Source organism: Uloborus diversus, chromosome 1, assembly GCF_026930045.1.
Source record: "Uloborus diversus isolate 005 chromosome 1, Udiv.v.3.1, whole genome shotgun sequence".
In the NCBI taxonomy this organism is placed as follows: Eukaryota; Metazoa; Arthropoda; class Arachnida; order Araneae; family Uloboridae; genus Uloborus; species Uloborus diversus.
Genome location: NC_072731.1, coordinates 123,305,308 through 123,325,477, shown reverse-complemented (window position 1 = coordinate 123,325,477; position 20,170 = coordinate 123,305,308). Strand labels below are relative to the sequence as shown.

The following is a 20,170-nucleotide window of genomic DNA, read 5'->3' as shown; positions in this document are numbered from 1 at the left end:
TTCAGTTTGACCCCAGCAATATTCTTTTTATCAATGCTTTTAGCTGGTGTGGTACAACATCGGCAATCTTTGGCCAAGGCAAAATTAAGTTGTGCAACATAGTCAAAAAAATTCCTGAAATTTCGGAAGCTATTGAAGTATTTATGGATCCAATCAGTCATCATGATGCCGTTATCTGCAGCTGGAGAAAATATTTTGAAAATATTATACACAGGTGACGTAAGGTATTTGAACCTATCTTTGGATACTTTGCGATTTAATCTTTTTTATGAAACCAGTATACAGAGCCAAAATAAATCTTGCAGAGCTACCTCCAGCGTGCAAAAAAAAAAAAAAAAAAAAAAAAAAAAAAAAAAAAAAAAAAAAATGCTGGACGTTATCATTCATATTGGTGCAACCAGCAAATTCTAAGTTAGTTGGGCAACGTAATTTATCTAGGGAAATGGGATTGGGAACACAGAATGCAAGGTCTATTTATTGCCTGTTGACTTGGAAAGCGATTCAGCTCCTCAGACTCTTTTGAAGATTGTATCTTATTGTAACTGCAAGAAAAATTGTACTAGAGCCTGTTCTTGTTGCAAGGTGGGTTTGAAATGCTCCAGCATGTGCAAACACTGTAGTGGCATAAATTGTGAAAATGTTGCACAAATTTCATCTTTGGATGAGACTGCAGAAGATGATTTTTTCCAAGAGCTTTTGGAATCACAGCAACAAGGAGATGAACAAGTCAAGAACCACATATTCTCTCTACCCCTACAGATTCTGAACAAGGAGAACCTGGGCCTTCAGAACGGCTTTGAAGAAGATAAACAACGAATTTTGTTGTCTTTTCTCTATTTGATTTAAGGTCGAATGAATCTCCCTGTAATTTAGATGTACGTATTAAACTTCTAAAGTTGGATTTTCATTTTGAAAGGTAATTCTTTCGGGTTTTTCATGCCTTAAAAAGTCAGTTTCTGCAGAATATTTTCAAAGTGTTCATTACGCATTACTATTGTACCTTCATTTGTGCATTATTGTATCTATTGTTTGCTTATTAGCACCCTAATATTTATTAATTCACATTTATATTCAACTATCGCATTTTCACTTGTAATAGTTAGAAAAGATGGTACGAATTATGTGCTTTAAATGAATGTGTAGATTGTGTAATTAAATTACAAACTGAAATATAAATCAAATAATATTGGAGTATGATGAAGACTACCTCTATCAGATCCGAAATATTAGTTCATGAGTGGTGGGGGAGGCTTTATTATTATTATTGTATCAACATAGGATGCATGATTGTGTTGATTGTTTGCTTATTAGCTGCCTAATATTCATTCCTTCACATTAATATTTAAAGATCGCATCTTTGTTTGTAATAATTAGACTAGAATGTAAGAATTATATGCCTCAAATGAATGTATATAATGTGTAGTCCAGTTACAAACTGCAATATATCATCTGTTATTGGAGTCTGATGAAGACTACCCCTGTCAGACCGGAAATGTTAGTCCGTGAGCAGTGGGGAAGGAGCAGGAAACTCAAACTGTCGATAAACTCTCTGAAACTAAAGTTTCTATTCAAGTTCTAATAATTGTGACGCCTTGTTTTCGGTGTGAATGCTTTTTTTTTTTTTTTTTTTTTTGCGGAGTGGAGGAAAACTGCCTATTTTCAAAGAGCTATAGCAAGTTTGTTATTTGTGCTACAAAAAAGTTGTAAATGCGAAAGTTGTAGGAAATTTAATGTTCTTTAAACTTTGTAATTGATATTTTTTCCTAAATTGAACCATTTCGGAGATATTTTGAAAAAAATAAAAAAAGTCATATATTTTTGAGGTTTTTCGGCCCCCAAAAGTTCTCCCGGGGTCTTTCGTGTTGGATAACTTGGTTTTCCCATGTCGGCATCAATATGTAAAAATTAAAAAAAAAAAATCTTTGACCCCATTTTTTGTAAGGCAAAATGTATCTATTGACTGGACTATAAGTAAACAACGGTTACATTGTCTTTATATTGTCATAGGGATACTTGATCCTTGGGATCATGTATCCCTATAAACGAAGGAATAAAGTATCAATAAAATGAGATTTTAAAAAATATACTTGTTCTATTATTAACAATCAGTGGCAGTTTACTTCTTAATTATTAAAGACGGTCTATACTTTAACATTACACTTCGCTATTTTTTTTTAAGTTGTAAATGACGAATAATGTAAACTTTAGATTGCTTTCCTTAAAAAAAGCTTCCCGTGGCACATTCAATCATTTCTTGAGATAAAACAAAATAGCTGAAAAAGACTAAGTGTTGCCAGTTTTTATGTACAACTTTAACATTATTGTCAGGTTTCAAATCTCTATTCAATGATTTAGGTACATTTTCGGCTGTGGGATCATGTACCTCAGAGATTAAGTATCCCCAGTCTCCCTTACTTCCAAAATTATGTTACATGAAGTTACAAGAGATTAGGTATACATTGGATTGGATTACTTAATGCTTTTTTCTTTTTTCAAATGATGCAGTGAGAAGCAAAGGGATCTAAGTGCAAAAATTGAAAATGTAGAGATAACCTATTCAAATGGTGGGAGAACCTCTCCTCTGCATTGGTGCAAAGGGATTGCACTATCAAGGTAGTTTCTGCTTTACAGCATGATTTAGAAAAAAAAAAATCAATAAAAGCCTACCTAGAGCATCTGAACTTCAAATGCGGTTTTCTAGAAACTTAAAAAAGTTCTCTCACATCCGTTTGCTTCTCATTGCTACAAATGCGTAGTTGGAGAAAACTGTAATTTTTACTGACATTTCTTCTTCAATAAAAACACCTTTCCTCCTGTTAAAATAGGCCTTTTTTTCGGTGTTTTGAAAACATAGTTGTTCGCCAAAGCTTTGATAAATGTGAAGTGCAAAATCCCGAAACGAAGTAAGTTCATGTAAAAGATAACCCAAACTCATGGCCGAGGGAAATGTAAATTGGTTACTTTTAACTTACTTATATCATACACACACAAACTTTTGTTCCTTCGATACTGTTCCCAATTACTCACTTCTGTGATATCAGATGCGGCATAAAGCTGTAAAGCAGGAAAAGATGCTTTGAAGTCCAGTAGTTGGCATTTTTCTCCACAAACGCTTCCAACTCTTTTAAAGAAGTCTTTCAAAAACAATTGAATTGTATCTTGAGGGTTAATCCGAGGAATTTCAATGACTCCGAAAGGTCGTACGCAAAATATTGGATAGCTAAACTGATGCTAAGGAATTTTAATTTTGAAATTAAAGAAAAACATTTATCAAATTATAGGCCTGATATTCAAGGATACGTGTAAATAGGCGAGCTAGGATAGGGAAAGACAACGTTAACGTAACATATGCTCGATTCCGGAAGGTCAGGCAACCTATAACCATACTGAAATGAAAAGTTCTGTTAGTAACATTGTTACAAAAAAGTAAAAATTAAAAACTAATAAAATAGGTAATGATTTTGTTTTGAATTAAACTGATTCGGTTAGTTTATTGTTTGTAGCAACCAATTCAAACTGTAGCATTAAATGTATAATTTCATAGCAGTAATTCTGCGAATGAAAACATTTGGTGACCTTTAATTTGATGAATTTTTCGTTTTGTGAGCAAAAAAAAAAAAAAAAAAATTCCAAAATGACAGTTGAAAAATCTCTGCTACGGCGTTTTTTTCCCCTTTCCTTTTTTTAGATTTACTAACCATTAATACTTATTTCCACTACATGTTTGAAATATTAATTCTCTAATTCACGATACAACATTGAATTATTTAGAGTTCATAATTTCGCCGTACGCATTCGACATTTATAAAACATTACAAATTCTTTTCCTCATTCCTATAATTGGACAAATAAAGAAACAATCATCAAATAAGGTAGATCGTAATAACGTGTTTAAAGTTAATTCATACAGCGAAAAAGTTTAAAATTGAGGTAAAAAAAATGATATAAAAACCAAAATCAGAGTATTATGAGTGTACGAAAGCGAAAATTTCTATCATGAGCATAAATTTAAAATTTCATTCAATGAGCTCAAAAAAGGGAATAGGTGGGATGAAAGTACTGACAAAATTATTTTTAACGTCAAGCAAGGAAAATTAGTCATAAGATTTATGGGTCATTCTCCAGAAAACGTAACTTTTGAACGCAAATATTTTTCAATTTCGAAACCAATTGTTTTCTTTTTTTTTTCATTCTTACATGAAAATGTTACCTGAAGTAACCATAAACGATGGCTCAGCTAAGTTCCAATTATTTTACTCATAAATAAAAAAAATGCCTTGTTCACAGAAATAAAAAAAAAAAAAGAAAAAAACTTTTAATATTTAAAAATCGAGGCCACTTTAATATCAAAGTAGTAATTTTGTTTATTGTGCACACAATCAGCTATTTCAATGATTAGTGGGATATAATATTAAGCTCTCTTAGTTAAAGTACGGCTTAATTAGTAGTTTCAAATGTATGTTAAAAAAATATTTAGTAAATTGGAGGATATACTGGCAAATTTATAATTTTGGTAGAATACCTATTATCGATGCATTTCCCCTCCATCATTTATTTTCACCTTAGAAATAATGACATTGATAAGATTTGTCATGGAGGTGAGAAGTCAGAATAAATGGGGAACAGGTTCTTGAAGAATATGACAAACAATTGTATCACGAGAAATTAGATGCATTGAAATTGAAAACTAGGACAAGATTCAAGCAGTAAAACATTGGAAATAGCCTGTCAATGTGGATGAAATATATTATTTACATGAAAAAGGGAATAAAATATTAAGAGCACTAGATATAGTAAAGGCAAGAGGACTTTTTATTTTATGAAATGCATCAAAAATGTCACTTTTTAAAACTTTATAAATGAACTTTTCTAGTATTTTAAATTTAATTTTACAATTTTAAATGCTAATCTTATTTTTAAGGATAAATAATTTGTAACTACAGCAATTTATTGTAAATGTAACATCAGTCACAAAATCTTTGTATCATCAGTCATGGGTGTTAAATAATTTTTATACTTTTAGTTTTTGAGTTATTTCAATAAAACTAAGTGCTTTCATTCAGTCTAAAATCTCTATTTTAAGCGGAAGAAATTTGTTTAGATTTTACGTTATTAATTTGAAGATAATTTCAAATTATATATAAGTCACTTTTCTCAATGTCTCATCTGCGTAACATCACAGTCACGTTTTTTTATTCCCCTTAATTTCAATTAAAAATTTTTTCCTCAAGTCTGAAAACAAGTGTAGGGGCAGTGATGTACCATATCATGATATTTTGGATCAATTTCAGAAGAAACAAAATTCAATTTCAAGACAATGCTGAATTTATAAGTTAAAAATATAGTCAAATTATAACGTCAGTCACAGTGGACATACCCATATATATTATAATTGATTTCAATTACCAAAGTTAGAAGCTTATTTTGATTATTTATGAATGTTAAAGTTCGTAAACCTTATTATCCTACCATAGTATTAAAAGCCTAGCGACAAGGTTTTTAAAAATGTTTTATTGTACTTTTGTTTTCGGCAAAAGTGATCATTTTTTGTTAGTTTCTTATAATAATTGATCTGTATGTTTAATTAAAATTACAATTTGTCGATTCGGATTCATATTTTTTATTTTATTTCAAATCTCCTTTAAATAGACCTTATTACCCGCACCTATCCTAGTTTGTAGTAACTGTTTCACAAACAGATTTAAAATTCTTAAAATTAGAAAACTATGCGAATGCGGTTTCCTAATTCTTTTGAATTCCAAATCCACACTGAATGTCTGAGTTAAAACAACCTAATAAATTTTAAGATTGTCGCTTAACGGATAATTTGCTTTGATAATAGAAGAAAATTTAAAACATTTGTCCGAATGTTTTAAATAATCTTTTAAACCAATTTGATACAGATTTTCTAAATATTTTAAAAATTACCATATTCTTCCAATGCTTTAACAATTCTCCGTAACTTTTAAAAGGTGAATTCTGCCCTATATGTTTAGACAACGAAAGAATTTTCGCTCGTTTCAAGCTGGAAAGATAAAAAAGAAGTATTTTTCATATAGTTTGAAGTTTTCCATCAGAATTCAACAATCTTTAAAAAGAGCGTATTCTAATTCAATCAAATTTCAGTAGTAGAAGAAGGTGTGCTAATGCTAAACATTTTAACGCTTGCTAGAAAAAAATTAGTGAAATATTCTATGAAACGAAAAATTCCACACAGACAAGTACCCATACTTGGGACAACTTTAAAATTTTTACTTTAGTAGCATATTAATCCTACGTTTTCATTTTGAACAAAGAATTCTATTTCAAGGAAGAGCCTTAGTAATTTTCCTCAGGACAAGGTACATAAAAGTCACAACAAAATAATTGATTTGATCTATACTTTGAGACTCATTTTCATTAGATTTTTAATACTTTGACAAAACTACTGCTGTTCATCGATAGATTCCAATTTCTTTTACCAATGACAAAACTTCTGTCTTGTAACGATATGATCGTTTATTGTCATTAGAATAGTCATAATTTTAAAAATTATTTAACTACATTTTTCTCAATACAGTTATACTATTTATTTGCTAAATATACTTCATAGACATTTTTTATGTCTTGTACCCAAATTTGGTACAATACTCCAAGTTTGGAGAGTAAATAAAATTTCTCAAACTTATGAACAAATATTTCAAACTGAATCAGTTATGTGGAAATGAGTGTGCACAAATAAGAAACAAGTACATTGACAACCCAAAAGAAATTTTTAGAGAAGTTATTTTGTAAGGATTTTAAGCTCTTTTTGGGGGTCATGTATTTTTATCGTATTTTCAGCGGGCGCTCGGTAAAATTAAGGGAGGAGGCGGCACCGCTCTTGGGAGGATGGGCAACCCTTGCTGATGTTTCTGTCTACTAAGATCTGCAACAGAGAACTGTTAAATATTCCAGCAATTTCTTCCAATAATAATCGGTAAAGCAGGTGTACCCATGTGGGGGCATTTAGATTCTGTATTTAAAATATTAATATTGTGATGATGTAACCTATTTTTGATTTATAAGATCGTATTGAAAGAAATGAAAAAACTCGATTCTTGGTTTATTTTGAAGATTTTAGGAAGCGCAAAGAAATTACTCTAGTGAACTAAAATTTCTGGGAGGCATTGTTACCTAGAGACTATTTACACACCCAAATATTTTCAAAATTAAGTATTTTCAATTTCGTTAAAAAAAGTACTTAAAAAAAGGTTGATTTTTGCATCTATGGACTTTTTTGAGGTCATTTTGGAACCTAAAGACATTATCCTAAAAATATAAAATTTTAACGATTATTTATTAACTAGAAAGTCGCCATTCAAGGCATGACGGGTGAAAATTGCTTCTCTTCTACTACATTTTAACGAAGCAATTGCCTGTTTGGTGATATTTTGATAGTTGAAATTTTAACCCTAACTCCAGTAGATAGCGTTCATAGTTGATCGCTTTTTCATTTCTTCATTCTCCTGCTGAAATGACTTACCGGATCGAGTTCAGCCTTGTCACAATAAAGCCTTTCCCTGCATGTTAAACATTACCAACACACATTATCAAATTATCATGCCGTGGTGCGATATTCATTGTTGAAACACGCGGGTTACTCGATCATCGGCTATTATTTATATGAGGATGGTAAAAGGCAACTTTTAAAACTCCAGGCATTTTGAAATTCGAAAATTTATGTTTTTCATTTCACCCTAATAAACAAGTCGAATGTTCTTACTTACCTAGGCAACACATTGCACTGTTCATCAATCCGAACGAAGGAGAATTTGTTGAGGACTTCCCAGCCTCCATAATCTTCAATCTAATTAAAACCAAAATGTAAATATCCCCTACTCTTTCACTAATACACTATGTTGAATTGTAGAAATGATGGAGAAAAATAATAATTAAAAAAAGGAGCAATATATATAAATATACATATAATTAATAGGTGTTCAGCCAGTTTCACCGACACGAAATTTTCTCCCCCCTGTTTTTCAGCTTCAATTTGACTTTTGATAATGTAAGGGAAGAGGAAATTTTAAATGTCCCCAAAACTGGGGGTAATTAACTTCTTAAACGTCTCATGAACAGGGCTTAATGTCTAACAATAGAAGTGCAAGAGCCCTATAATTCCCGTTACTTATTTTTACGCGTCAGCAGATTAAATTTTGCATAAAATATTGAAATTTGCATGAATTTGAAAAGAAGTGCAGGAGCTCAGTTCCTGTGAGCTCCTACGCAAATTAAGCACCACGCATGGACTATTTTTGAGAAAGGACTTTCGTGAAAATTGAGTAACAATGGGAAGTTGTGAAGTTTGAATAAATTGCTATTTAATCTTTCTTCAATGAGCAGTAATAAAAGGAATTCATATTTGTCATAAATAGAGTCTGCGTCATACGCACTAAACATTATGAAAGTACATGCGTGCATATATGCACTAAAAATACTTAAAATGTGTTCTAAAAACTTAAAAATATGCTCTGAAAACTTAAAAATATATGCTACAGTATTTTTTACTTATTCTAAGAAAGTTGTCACATTTGAATGAAAATAGCTTTTTTTTTGTTACTGAGGCGGTAAATATATCTATACTAATATTATAAAGAGATATAGTTTTTTTTTTGTTACTGAGGCGGTAAATATATTTATACTAATATTATAAAGAGAAATACCGTGATTTTAAAGTTAAGAAATGTGTCGTCCTATCGGATTCTCAAGAGGCTATTGAGGCGATAGCATCGATAAAGAGCTGCAAATCGCAGGAAATTTCTGAATGTCGCAGTTTCATTAGCGATCTGGTGAAGCAGAATATAAAAGTGGTGTTGCAGTGGATCCCTGCACACTGTGAGATTAGAGGAAACGAGCTAGCTGATGCTCTGGCCAAGAGGGGGTCTGCTAATGTTCAACTACCAAATGAGCCAGTCCCATACAATGCAATAAAGTTATATATGAGGAAAAAATCAAGAGTTTTTTTTTTTTTTTTTGGCAAGACCTAAAAGCTTGAAGCAACCACAAAGTTTGGTTTATAAACCGTGATTTTGTCCCTTCAGCACCAAGAGCAGAGTCAGTAGCTTTGTTTCGTGACTGAATAAACTGAAAAACCACCTGATCAAACTCCCATTCTACTAAGCTTATGTACAACATCTACAGGAGGTTGGGTGCTAGTTGAATACATTGCTAAGAATTTTTAAAAATATTTTATCGCTTACGTTCTAGAATCTTTAAATACTTGTGCTTATGTTTTAAAAATTCTTAAGAAATATTTGATGGGAAATTTTCCACCTTTCCCCCAGTAGTGTAAAAATGGAGATTGATGAAGAACAGCTCATCAAATAACTAAGTCGTACAATCCTCAATAATTGTGGACATTATACATTTGATTGCAGTGAAATAACAGACTATATTGTTCAATAGATTTTTACCCTTATATTAAAAAAAAACTAAATAAAATCATGTTTTCACTCTGAAATTTAATTTAAAATAATATTACCCATTTAACCCCCCACCCCATGAGGTGAAACGGGTATAAAAACAGACTTTGAAATAACGGCTTTTTCACTAAATAATAAAATTATTTCAGTAATAATAACTATGAATACGTGAAGTGTGTTGTTTAAATCTCATCAAAAACAACCTTGTTGTAAAAATTTCCCCGCCAAGAAAACCTTTAACTTTTCCGCACAAAAAAGAAAACTTGCATCCTAAGCTCAAAAACCCTCAGCCATAAAAAGTTATGATATCTAGTTTGGCCGCCAAATATCTGCCAAACTATCATCCTCCCTCTTCTCCTTTTTCATCACAGCTACTTCCATTAGAACCTCCTCCCACCTTCAACTCCTCAGAAATATGGATAGATCTTTTAAATTGTTTATCTTGTTTGTCGGGAAGCTTTTTGCTCACCAAGCAACTACTTCACTTTGAAAAGCTTCCCGCCAAACAAAATAAACAATTTAAAAGATCTATCCATATTTCTGAGGAGTTGAAGGTGGGAGGAGGTTCTAATGGAAGTAGCTGTGATGAAAAAGGAGAAGAGGGAGGATGAGAGTTTGGCAGATACTTGGCGGGCAAACTAGATAGCATAACTTTTTATGGCTGAGGGTTTTTGGGCTTAGGATGCAGGTTTTCTTTTTTGTGCGGAAAAGTTAAAGGTTTTCTTGAAAATTTTACAACAAGGTTGTTTTTGATGAGATATCACATCTTTTTGAATTGATATTATTACTTTGTCTGTATTTTTAGAATTGAGAACTTCAAGTCAAAAAATTTTCAATTGAAACAACGCTGTTTTGTGTTTTTAAGGAACAATAATGGCTAGCCTAATTTTACGTCAAGTTATTTTCTGACTATTAAGATTCTATGTTCATTTTGCGAGAATTGGGTGGTTTAAATTTTATTGCAATTCTTGTATCCTCTCTATTGCAAAGAAAACTTCTTGGATAATAAAATACTATATTTTAAATTATATTGTTTTCGAGTATTTTACAACTTCGCAATAAATTCTATTAGTTTCTTTATTTGACAGATTATTCAACATTTTCATGAAGGTTTCTTTAAATGTTTTACAGCTTGAGGGCTATTTTAATCTATCTTTTCACTTTTTGTTTAATTACATTTTTTCTTAAATCGTGGATTATTTTACGTTTTATGGGATAATTTTAATTGTTTGGTGATTTATCTTTTTCTTGATAGAAGTCTTTGTATTGTTTAATATCTAGTTTTGTTCAAAAGTTCATTTAAAAAACGAAATAACGCATGTTATCACCAAGCAAAAAAAACAAACTAAGTCATTAAATATTTTAAATATGAATGTATCAGAAGATCTATACAACTTTACTCGATGTCAAATGGCGGATATCCCAAATTTGCCATAGCGAATGCGCATGTTGCGCGCGGACTAAGCTCATTAAAAGTCTTGCTTAAATTAATTGCAAAAAATTTTTCAGCTAACAAATTACTGCAAAGCACGGATATCCACAAACGTATTTCATATATTTTCAATTCATTATGTGTTGTTTGTGAAAAATCCATTAATTTAGAAAATAAGCAAACCAATAAAAAAGTGCTATTTTTCGCTTTCAATTAAAAAGTTATATTTGCCGTATTCATATGCGTACAGTTTCATATAATTTGTCACGTAAACTATTGTAATGGTTTAACCCCAGTTTCGCGCCGACATTTAAAATTTCTTCCCTCCATAAATATATCAAAACTGAAAAACAGTGGGATGAAAATTTCGTATCGGCAAAACTTTTTTTTTTTTGGGGGGGGGGGGGAGGACAGCATTCTAATCTCATTCATTAATTTGTTTCTCTGCTTAAGTATAAACAAACAACATAGAAGAAAACAGAAAGCCCAATGAGCTAAGTCTGCGCGCATGCGCAGTCGGTGTGGCAAATTTGTGATATCCGCGATTTAACGTATAGTTGCAACTGTTGGATATGTTTTAGTCTTGATTGAATTTCATTTCCTAAGACAACTTTGGTATAACTGTTAGATCTGTTCTAACCTTGCAATTGCAGTAAGAGAAAACAAACCCTGAGTTGAGAGTAAGTACATAAGAATTTAGGGAAAATTAGTGATTTGCAAACTTCAATTACTCTGGCCCATGATGTCCCTGGGGGTTGAATTTTTGTATATGTACTCAATGGCCCCCCAGGAATATGTATACAAAAAATCATTACCTTAGCCTCCCAGGGGACTGTGATAGAACTTCGGGAAGGTACAATTTGGGGGGTAAAAACGAGGGGGGGAGGGGAAGGGGGTCAAATGGCACAAAAGGCACATCAGTAGGGCACAAGGAATGTGTGTGCGAAATTTCAGCTTGATTCCATTTTTCGTCTGGGCTGTAGCCCTGTCAAAGAAAGCGAAAACTTTTTTGAACAGCGATTTTATAACTTTGATACCTCCTCCCCCTGAGGGTCCAGGGGATTGTATTTTGGTTTACGGCGTCAGGGGCCACTAGAGATTGAGTGTACTAAGAATCAACTCCGGGGGTCTTCATGGGGCTGAGATACAGATCGGTGAAAAACCCAAAAAAAACCCAACTTGTTCTGTCGTGTAATCTTGTTCTTGGTCGTTTTTATTTTCTTTCGTCTTTGGCGGTGGATTTGCTTCTGTTGGCTGCTGACGTCCTTGGCGGGGCGGGACGCTCCCGCGTCCCGTGATATTGCACATGTAATAATAATAAACTTTGCATTACAACGTTTTGTTCGTTAATTTATTTTTTTGAGTAGTCACAAATTGCTTATTTTTTTCATTTGATCGTTTTAGGCGTCCATCTGTCCTTTGATTTTATTTCTGCCCCGGCTCCCTCTGCCGCTCCACCGCCGACCGGCCCCTCCCGATGCTGCTCCTTCAGCAAGCTGCTGGACCGAAGCGTTCATGGCCTACACACACAGACATACCCACACGCCTACAGACCTACAGACACACTCACACAGGCCTACAAACACACACACACACAAGCCTACAAACACACACACAAGCCTACAAACACACACACAAGCCTACAAACACACACAAGCCTACAAACACACACACAAGCCTACAAACACACATACACGCCTACAAACACACACGCGCCTACAAACAGACACACACACACACATACACTCGTGATTGCGAAAAGCAAAACTGAATTTAAGCATAGGCGAATTCAGGCTGTGAATTCTCTGGGTGCAACAATAACAATATAGCAGTGGCATAGCTAGGGAGGGGCGGAGAGGGTGGTCCGCCCGGGGCGGCGATTCAGCACTTTTGGTGTGAAAAAAAAATCAAATAAGGGAATCATACTTTAAATCTAATACTGGAGGCAAAGGCGAAAAAAAAAAAAAAAAAAAAAAAACTTTGAAATGTAAGGTTTTGGTATGACTGAACGGTCATTTCAGTGTTCAAAGTTGAAATATTACCGGAGCCTTTGAACCTTCCTCATTCACTTAATGTCTTTAAATTGTAAGTCCTTAAATTGTAATTACACTTAAATTGTATTTTTAAAACTTAAATTTCGGAAAATATTCAAATATGTAATATCAATTTTTTTTCTGTTTCTGCATAAAAAAAAATATATATATATACTAGCTGACCCAGCCACGCGTTGCTGTGGCAAAGAAGTTGGATTAAAATAAACTTTTACTCATTATTTTGATAGAATCAAAAAAATTTTCTAATAGAGATTAAAATAGTATAGCCGATTTTAAAACATAAGAGATTGATAATGGGCGTGATTCAATGTAAAAACGATTCATAAATGTTCCTGGAAAATTATGGGCAGCTGATGTGTCCAATTTCTGGCAGTAACATGTCATGCCAAAACCCGGAAAGTTTTCCGATAAAAGTAAATAACCTTCCTGAAATTATCTCGGAAGCCTCTTGAAAAATTCTAAGATCTTCCCGTTCGAAGCTAGTCGTGTTTCTGGAACTTTAGTGTAAACTTAGGAAGGGATAAAAAAAAAAAAGCTTAGCACCTTTCTGATTTATTAAGGAACTTCTATAAGCAGTAATGCAAACATAGCCAAAGCTTAACCAGAACTGCAAGCAAGTATCGAAAATTTTTACTCATTATCGTTTCGGATTTTTTTTTTTTTTTTACAGTGCAGGCTGAAGAAAGTACTTATTGAATTCAGTAAGTAGTAACTAAATTTTCTATGGAAAAAGCACGATACTTACGCTTAGTAAATTTTGTAAGTATGACTTCCGCAAAAAAAAAAAAAAAAATAATAATAATAATAATAACTTGAAAGTGATAGTAAATATCGAAACTGATTGTAAAATAACCGAATGTAGAAACTAAGCGTAAACCACCATTCACTTTTAGATTCTACACTACATTTTATTCACCTCAGCTTTCTCTATAGTTTGTAATCAATAACTTCTTTACAAAATACACTAACTAAATTAAAAACATATAAAAATTAAATTTTTTCAATGAAGTAGATAACATTGACTTCGAACTATTGTTTCTATTATTTGAAAAATGAAAACTGTCTAAGCACTAAGTTGTGCACAATGTTCTTGCTTAACCAGCTTTTTGCTTATACGAAAAGTATGATAACTTTCCACATGTGAGTAGGCGATATATGGTTGCCCATGAGAGAAATATTTATGTTTCAAGTCCAAACCGAAAGAAGACAATTTTTGTTCTTGAGATCTATTTATGGTCTTTGCAAAAGCTAAACGAATAAAAAATTGAGGCCTTTCAAATGTGTTTGAAAATTATGACGCTATTAATGGATTACGTGGCAACACAAATATTTCTCCTTTAAACTTTCCCGTCAAAGTTGTTGGCTTTTGATGAAGAAACGTGTACCGTTGCGTAATTTAGGTGGGTTTAAATCGCGAAAAAGAATAAATTGTTGAGCCAATTTTCAACCGGAAATCGTGTTGTCGCATTCCTGGTGTATCCAGTGAATTTAAAAATTCAGTTGGAATGTTTACTGCTTTGTTTTCATCGACAACTGTATAGGCTTGTTCAGTAACAATGGGGAGCTTTTTTTTTTTCCAGCCGTCAGTAATGGCTCATTATTCGCAATAATTGTAGCTAAGACAGCGTCATTTCTCTGTTGTTATACGTTACAAATCAGTGTTAACTAAGTCGGTGCCCCAACTATCAAGTGATGGCATATCATAATAACTAAGTGGCAAATTTGAAATTGAAACGCAAAAACCTTCAGTTAAAACTAAAGCTTCATATTCATCTCTGGTGTAAAATCTGGATTTGGACATTTGTTTGTTTGTTAAACTTTATGAAATACGTCTTCAAACGTGAAAGTTATATAGTTTCTCCTTAAAAAATGATGATTGTGTTGGATAGTATGTCGTCAAAATTATTTTAAACAGTTGAAGAATACTGTTTCTCCTTATATCCAACCTGCATTAGAAAGTGTCAACTCCCAATTTCTTTGTGCGACTAATAAATACAATTTGCGACATGCATCGGGATATGTATTTGACAGTCGACAATTGACGATCCCAAATATTCCTGTCTGTTCGGGAATGTTTACCGAAAACAAAACTGCTACAAAACCAGCGCGATTACAGAGGCAATTATGACTTTAAAAAAATTAAATTTGTCTGGGAATAGACTCTCAATTAGTTCACTTTTCGTCTCAACGGCAGTGTAGAAAATGTCTGGCTATTTGTTGTACTGTATATTTTGATACAGTTCAATTTCACCGTTTCCAATACCCAGCAATTGCTTAGAAAATAGTTGTGCGATTAGATTATTTTGCGTTTATACTCGCATGTTCATGGTCAATCGCATTATCTCGACATTACGCTATAAAAACGATTGTTTTAAACATGCGTTGATTTCATCGGAATAACTATTAATATCTGCCGGAAGTCCCCAGACAGTATTCAGACAATTTCGCCTAAAAGTTTATCGTTGCCGTTCAAATCTTGCACAATCCTATGATGTTCTTTGAATGAATGCTTTTACTCATGAGCCATAGTACACTTATCCCAAATTATAATTTCACTCTCTTGCAACACTACAGCCATACCACGTTTTTTTTTTCTTTTTTTTCTTTAATGTTACACATTGCGTTTTGTTTGTTATGAATATCTAATAGGCAACTTTAAAGCTGAATGTGCTGTTCGTCTACCATCTAAAAAAAGTAGCAGCAATGCCTGACGATGCAATTGTCACTACAATTTTCTGTTGCGAACGTATCTTTGCAAGAATTAATAATATTAAAAATCTCTTGGGGAACAAAATAAAGAAAATAATTTTTTTCCGCTTAAATTCATTAAACTTCCTGAAATTAACATGGAATATTTTTGAAGAATTCAGTAGTCTTCTTGGTTAAAGGCAGTTATGATTCTGGCACCTTCAAAAAAGCCTAACGGAATTTTAATATAATAGCCTGGAACCTTCCTGCTTTTCTAAGAAAGCTCTCAAAGCATTAATACACACATTGCCAACGCGAAGACATACTCTCAAGCAAGTATCTCGAATGCAACTCTTGCAAAGCTTCGTGATCCACATATCTTTTCGCACTCATTGGGTGTTGCGTCAATCTGGAAGAACCGTAATCGCTCCGAAACCGATACACCTATTAAATGCGTTTAGTTAATCTTGATACTGGCGGAAAAGAATATTTTTCACAACGGTGTGAAATCTGCAATTTGTAGCAATTCAAGGAAACGTTTTGAAAAATATAGTTGATTTTCTCAGGAAGTGAATAATAACCTGTAATATCCCGAAACGTTATATGGAAATTCTAAGCAACATTTCTGATTTTTTTTATCATGGTGTTTTTAGCAGTAAGTCATACGATGTTAGAGTTATATCGATTAATTAAATTACACCGCCATCTATTAAGAATTTTTAGAACTAAACAATTAATTCACACTATTATTGCATAATAAATATGAAATTTGCAATAAAAAATTATAAAAACTATCCTATCTTTTAAGTTGGACCAAATGACACATAGATATGAAATTTGAGAAAAATCGGTTGAGTAGTTTCGGAGTTTACCCCGAACAAACATCGTGACACGAGATTTTTATATATATAGATATATATATATTTCTGTAAAAGTTGTTTCTTTGCCAGTGCTGAATTAATGCAGGGAAAATAAATTATTGGAACTTATTTGTTACGGAATAAAAGCTGACTCTCTATTATCCCCAAAGGCTTAAACTGACTACAGTTTTGATAAAGATTCGGTAGAGAACCCCATTCCCCCAAAAGTTACTTTTAACTGCAATTTTTTATGTAAATTCAGAATATTTCTCCGAGATAGGCGCCTCACCCCGCCCCTTCATTTTTGTAGGAAGAATACGGATTAAATTAGTTTCCCTTTGCTCAGGGCCGCGCCGTCCCTATGTGCAAGGTCGTGCGACGCACGACGGCGCCGGAGCCTAAAGGGCGCCGAGCTCTACCCCGATCAAAAATGCTCCAAATGAAGGAGGAAAAAAACTCCAACCAAGAAAGTAAAATTGAATTCTTCATTATATCTAATGGCGGCAGTGAAATCATACTGCTCATATATAAAGTAAATCCGTCTCGCTTAGAATCTAAAAGGGAAAATTATTGACTTGTTGTATATAAACATGCTATTTAAAAGCGCAATGTTTTACACTGAAAACAAGTGACTTTAATCTTTAATTAATGCGTGCATATATCATTTTCCTTCTTGAATGTGGAGCCGTGAAGGCTATTTCGGTATGTCTATAATACACAAGGTTGAGCATACGAGGCGCAAGAAATTTGTTATTCCCCATTTTGGTCCTTGCGGTGAAATACCTTGCATTATAATTTGCGCAATTATAGTCTTTTTGTGAGTATTCATTTGTGGTAATTCCACTGCTTTGTGTTATCATGCATAAAAATACGGGAAGCACAAGATGTGCGTAATACTTATATATAGTAGACAATAATTTGTGTTATCTTTTTAGTTCCGAAAAGTAACGATTTGACCATAATTACTCGATTCTCTTTCCCCCCTCCCTTTTATTTCTTTAACTATTTGTGTATAATATTTAAAAAGAAAAAGCTTTGTAGAGACTATATATGTATTAACTTTTGGTATTAAATTCAATACCTTTTGTAACGGTTCCGTATTTTAGAATTTTTATTTTTATCGGAAATGTGATTTCAGTCTCAGATTTCAAGGGAGACTATATTATACGTCAATTTATAAATCTATTCAGTACTCCGTTGTCATGTTATGACAGACAAAAAACTTTGAATAATTATTTATCTATTAGAGATTAAAGAGATATTTAGAGCGGAGAAAACTTTGATTTTTGAAATATGTATTTTCTTTTTCCAAAAATGCATTAGCATAGCAAAGGCAGGGTTCATCAAACCGGACCCAGCCCCAAAAAATTCGCCCGTTTTTTTCGGGCTGGCATACTTGAAAAAAATCCACTATCACGGTAAAGTCTGTTTTTCAAAATTTTCTACATTTTGAAACATTTACTTCGGAAACAAAGCAAATATTGATCAATACGAAGTCCAGAAATAGATATCTTGCTTTCTGGGCAGCATATCAAACATTAGAAATTTAAGCGGCATAATAGCAATTTCCCATTTTTTTCAAGAACTTATTAGACAAAAATAAGCAATAATTATTTCAGTAAAATTCCCAGATTTTTCTTTTAATTTTTCGGGTAAAATGATTCGATTAACTGAAATTGACCACCTCTTTTTTAACAGCAGCTCAATGCAATGTTTCCAAGAAAAAATCAGATTTCAAAAGTTAATTTCGATCGCCCCTCCTTTTTATCCGCCCTTGCTCGAAATAACTTCGAGACATGAAGTAAAATCGTACACTGAGTTCCAAAATTAAAAATTTACAGATTGTTTTTCTTTTGTGAAATTAAATACTAAACGTATTTTTTTTCCATATTACATTTGTCTACAGAACCTTAATCCAGGTGTTAACTATATTTTGCTCGAACGTTACTGCATAAAGGAGCTCAAAAAACACTTGCACGACGGCGCCGATCAGGCTTGGCACGGGCCTGCCTTTGCTACCGTGTGTTCTATTTTTAACCGACTTCAAAAAGGAGGCGGTTATCAGTTCATACCGTATGTATGTTTTTTTTTTTTGTTTGTCCACTCATAGCGTCTCACCTAGTGAACCGATTTTGATGATTCTTTTTTTAATGGATAGGGGATGGCTCAACTTAGGTCCCATTACTTTGTTTGACCATATTTGTTCTTTAGAAAAAAAGTTATGGGCAAAAAACAGTAAATTTTATGCAATTAAAATGATATTGTAGCGAAGTTCGCACTTTTCATCCGTGGATAACGGTGGCTCAGTGGTAGAATTCTCGCTTCCCACACGAGCGACCCGGGTTCAAATCCCGACTAGAACAAAGTGAATTTTACTAAAATTTCGTTTCTACTGTTTCCCGTATTTTCTCGAATGTTCTATTAATTTCTGTACCTTTCCAAGTCTGGAAAGTTCCAGCACTTTCTCAAGTATTCGCTTCATTTGGCTTTCACATTGTCTTCGCTATCTTCATCTACGCGACAATATGAAACTCATTGTTATAAAAGTTTGGTGCCATATAACAGTAACATTAATAGTAATTGTAATGATAATTTTGAATAAAGGCTTTTCTAAAGCAATACAGTGATATAGAACCGAACTTCTTACTAGGTAACTTCTTACTTTTACTGAAATATCTACATTTACACTAAAAAGAATGAAATAAAAAAATTTTGAAAAAAAAAATAGAACCGACTTCAAAATTGCTCTAAAAAGTGAAAAATAATTTTATTCTTTAAACACCATCGATAATACTTTTAAACATAATTTTTGAAGTTGGCGCAAAAACAAAACGTAAAATCCATTGTAACCATGCTTCGTTCATATTTTTATCAAAAAATCATCCAAAGTTAGGAACGAAACATTTATATCGCTACTTAAATATGCTGTCATCAATGCGTAATGCATGTGGTAGTGAAGAAACTGGACCTGGTAAAATTTATACTTGTAGTTGAGTTATGGCTGTGAATGATCGTTTTTGCGCCAACTTCAAAAATTATGTTTAAAAGTATTATCGATGGTGTTTAAAGAATAAAATTATTTTTCACTTTTTAGAGCAATTTTGAAGTCGGTTCTATTTTTTTTTTCAAAATTTTTTTTTGAGCGATAATTTTCAATGCTTTAATGTATTAGATACGTCTCGATGAAAAGGTGGCAAATAGAGGAACCGCCCCGGGCGACAGAAACTGTAGCTACGCCATTGCAATACAGGGGATGGGGGGGGGGGGGAGTTACAGCACTGCAAATGGCGACTAAAGCTGCTATTTTGACGGCAAAGGCGACTATTTTGATGAAAAAAACGAGTATTTTGCAGTCAGTTGTAAAATACAGCGACTTATTTAGCAAGTGTAACTAAAAGTCGTAAAAAAGCTAGTTTTTTTTCTTCTAGAAGAAAAAAAAAAGTAAAAAATCGCTTTTAAGTTTACCCTCTAGTTACCACGGAAAAAAAGAAAAAGTTTTACCGCGTTTAATTTTTGAAAACAATTGTTTTAAAAAGTGGGAAAATGAAATGTAATAAAACATTCACGACCAGAAAAAATGTGAAGTTTATATTTTTGTATAAAAAAAGTGTCGTAAAGTTTCGTCGCGATCGTAAAAGATCGCAATTTTCGTAACGGTATCGTTTTTGTGAGTGCGATTTTTGTAAGGGATTA

General features: G+C 32.9%; 1 protein-coding gene across 1 annotated transcript in view; it reads right to left on the bottom strand.

Annotated features, from left to right (window-relative positions):
• Positions 1-727: 727 nt before the first annotated feature.
• Positions 728-20,170, bottom strand: part of LOC129234677 (uncharacterized protein C18orf63-like) — a 42,889-nt gene continuing 23,446 nt past the window's right edge. The window contains exons 4-8 of the mRNA XM_054868725.1: positions 7,749-7,821; positions 5,929-6,025; positions 3,301-3,386; positions 3,028-3,220; positions 728-862 (exon numbers count right to left, since the gene is read on the bottom strand). Coding sequence (XP_054724700.1) covers positions 728-862; positions 3,028-3,220; positions 3,301-3,386; positions 5,929-6,025; positions 7,749-7,821 — 584 coding nt within the window. The remainder of the gene's footprint in view (positions 863-3,027; positions 3,221-3,300; positions 3,387-5,928; positions 6,026-7,748; positions 7,822-20,170) is intronic.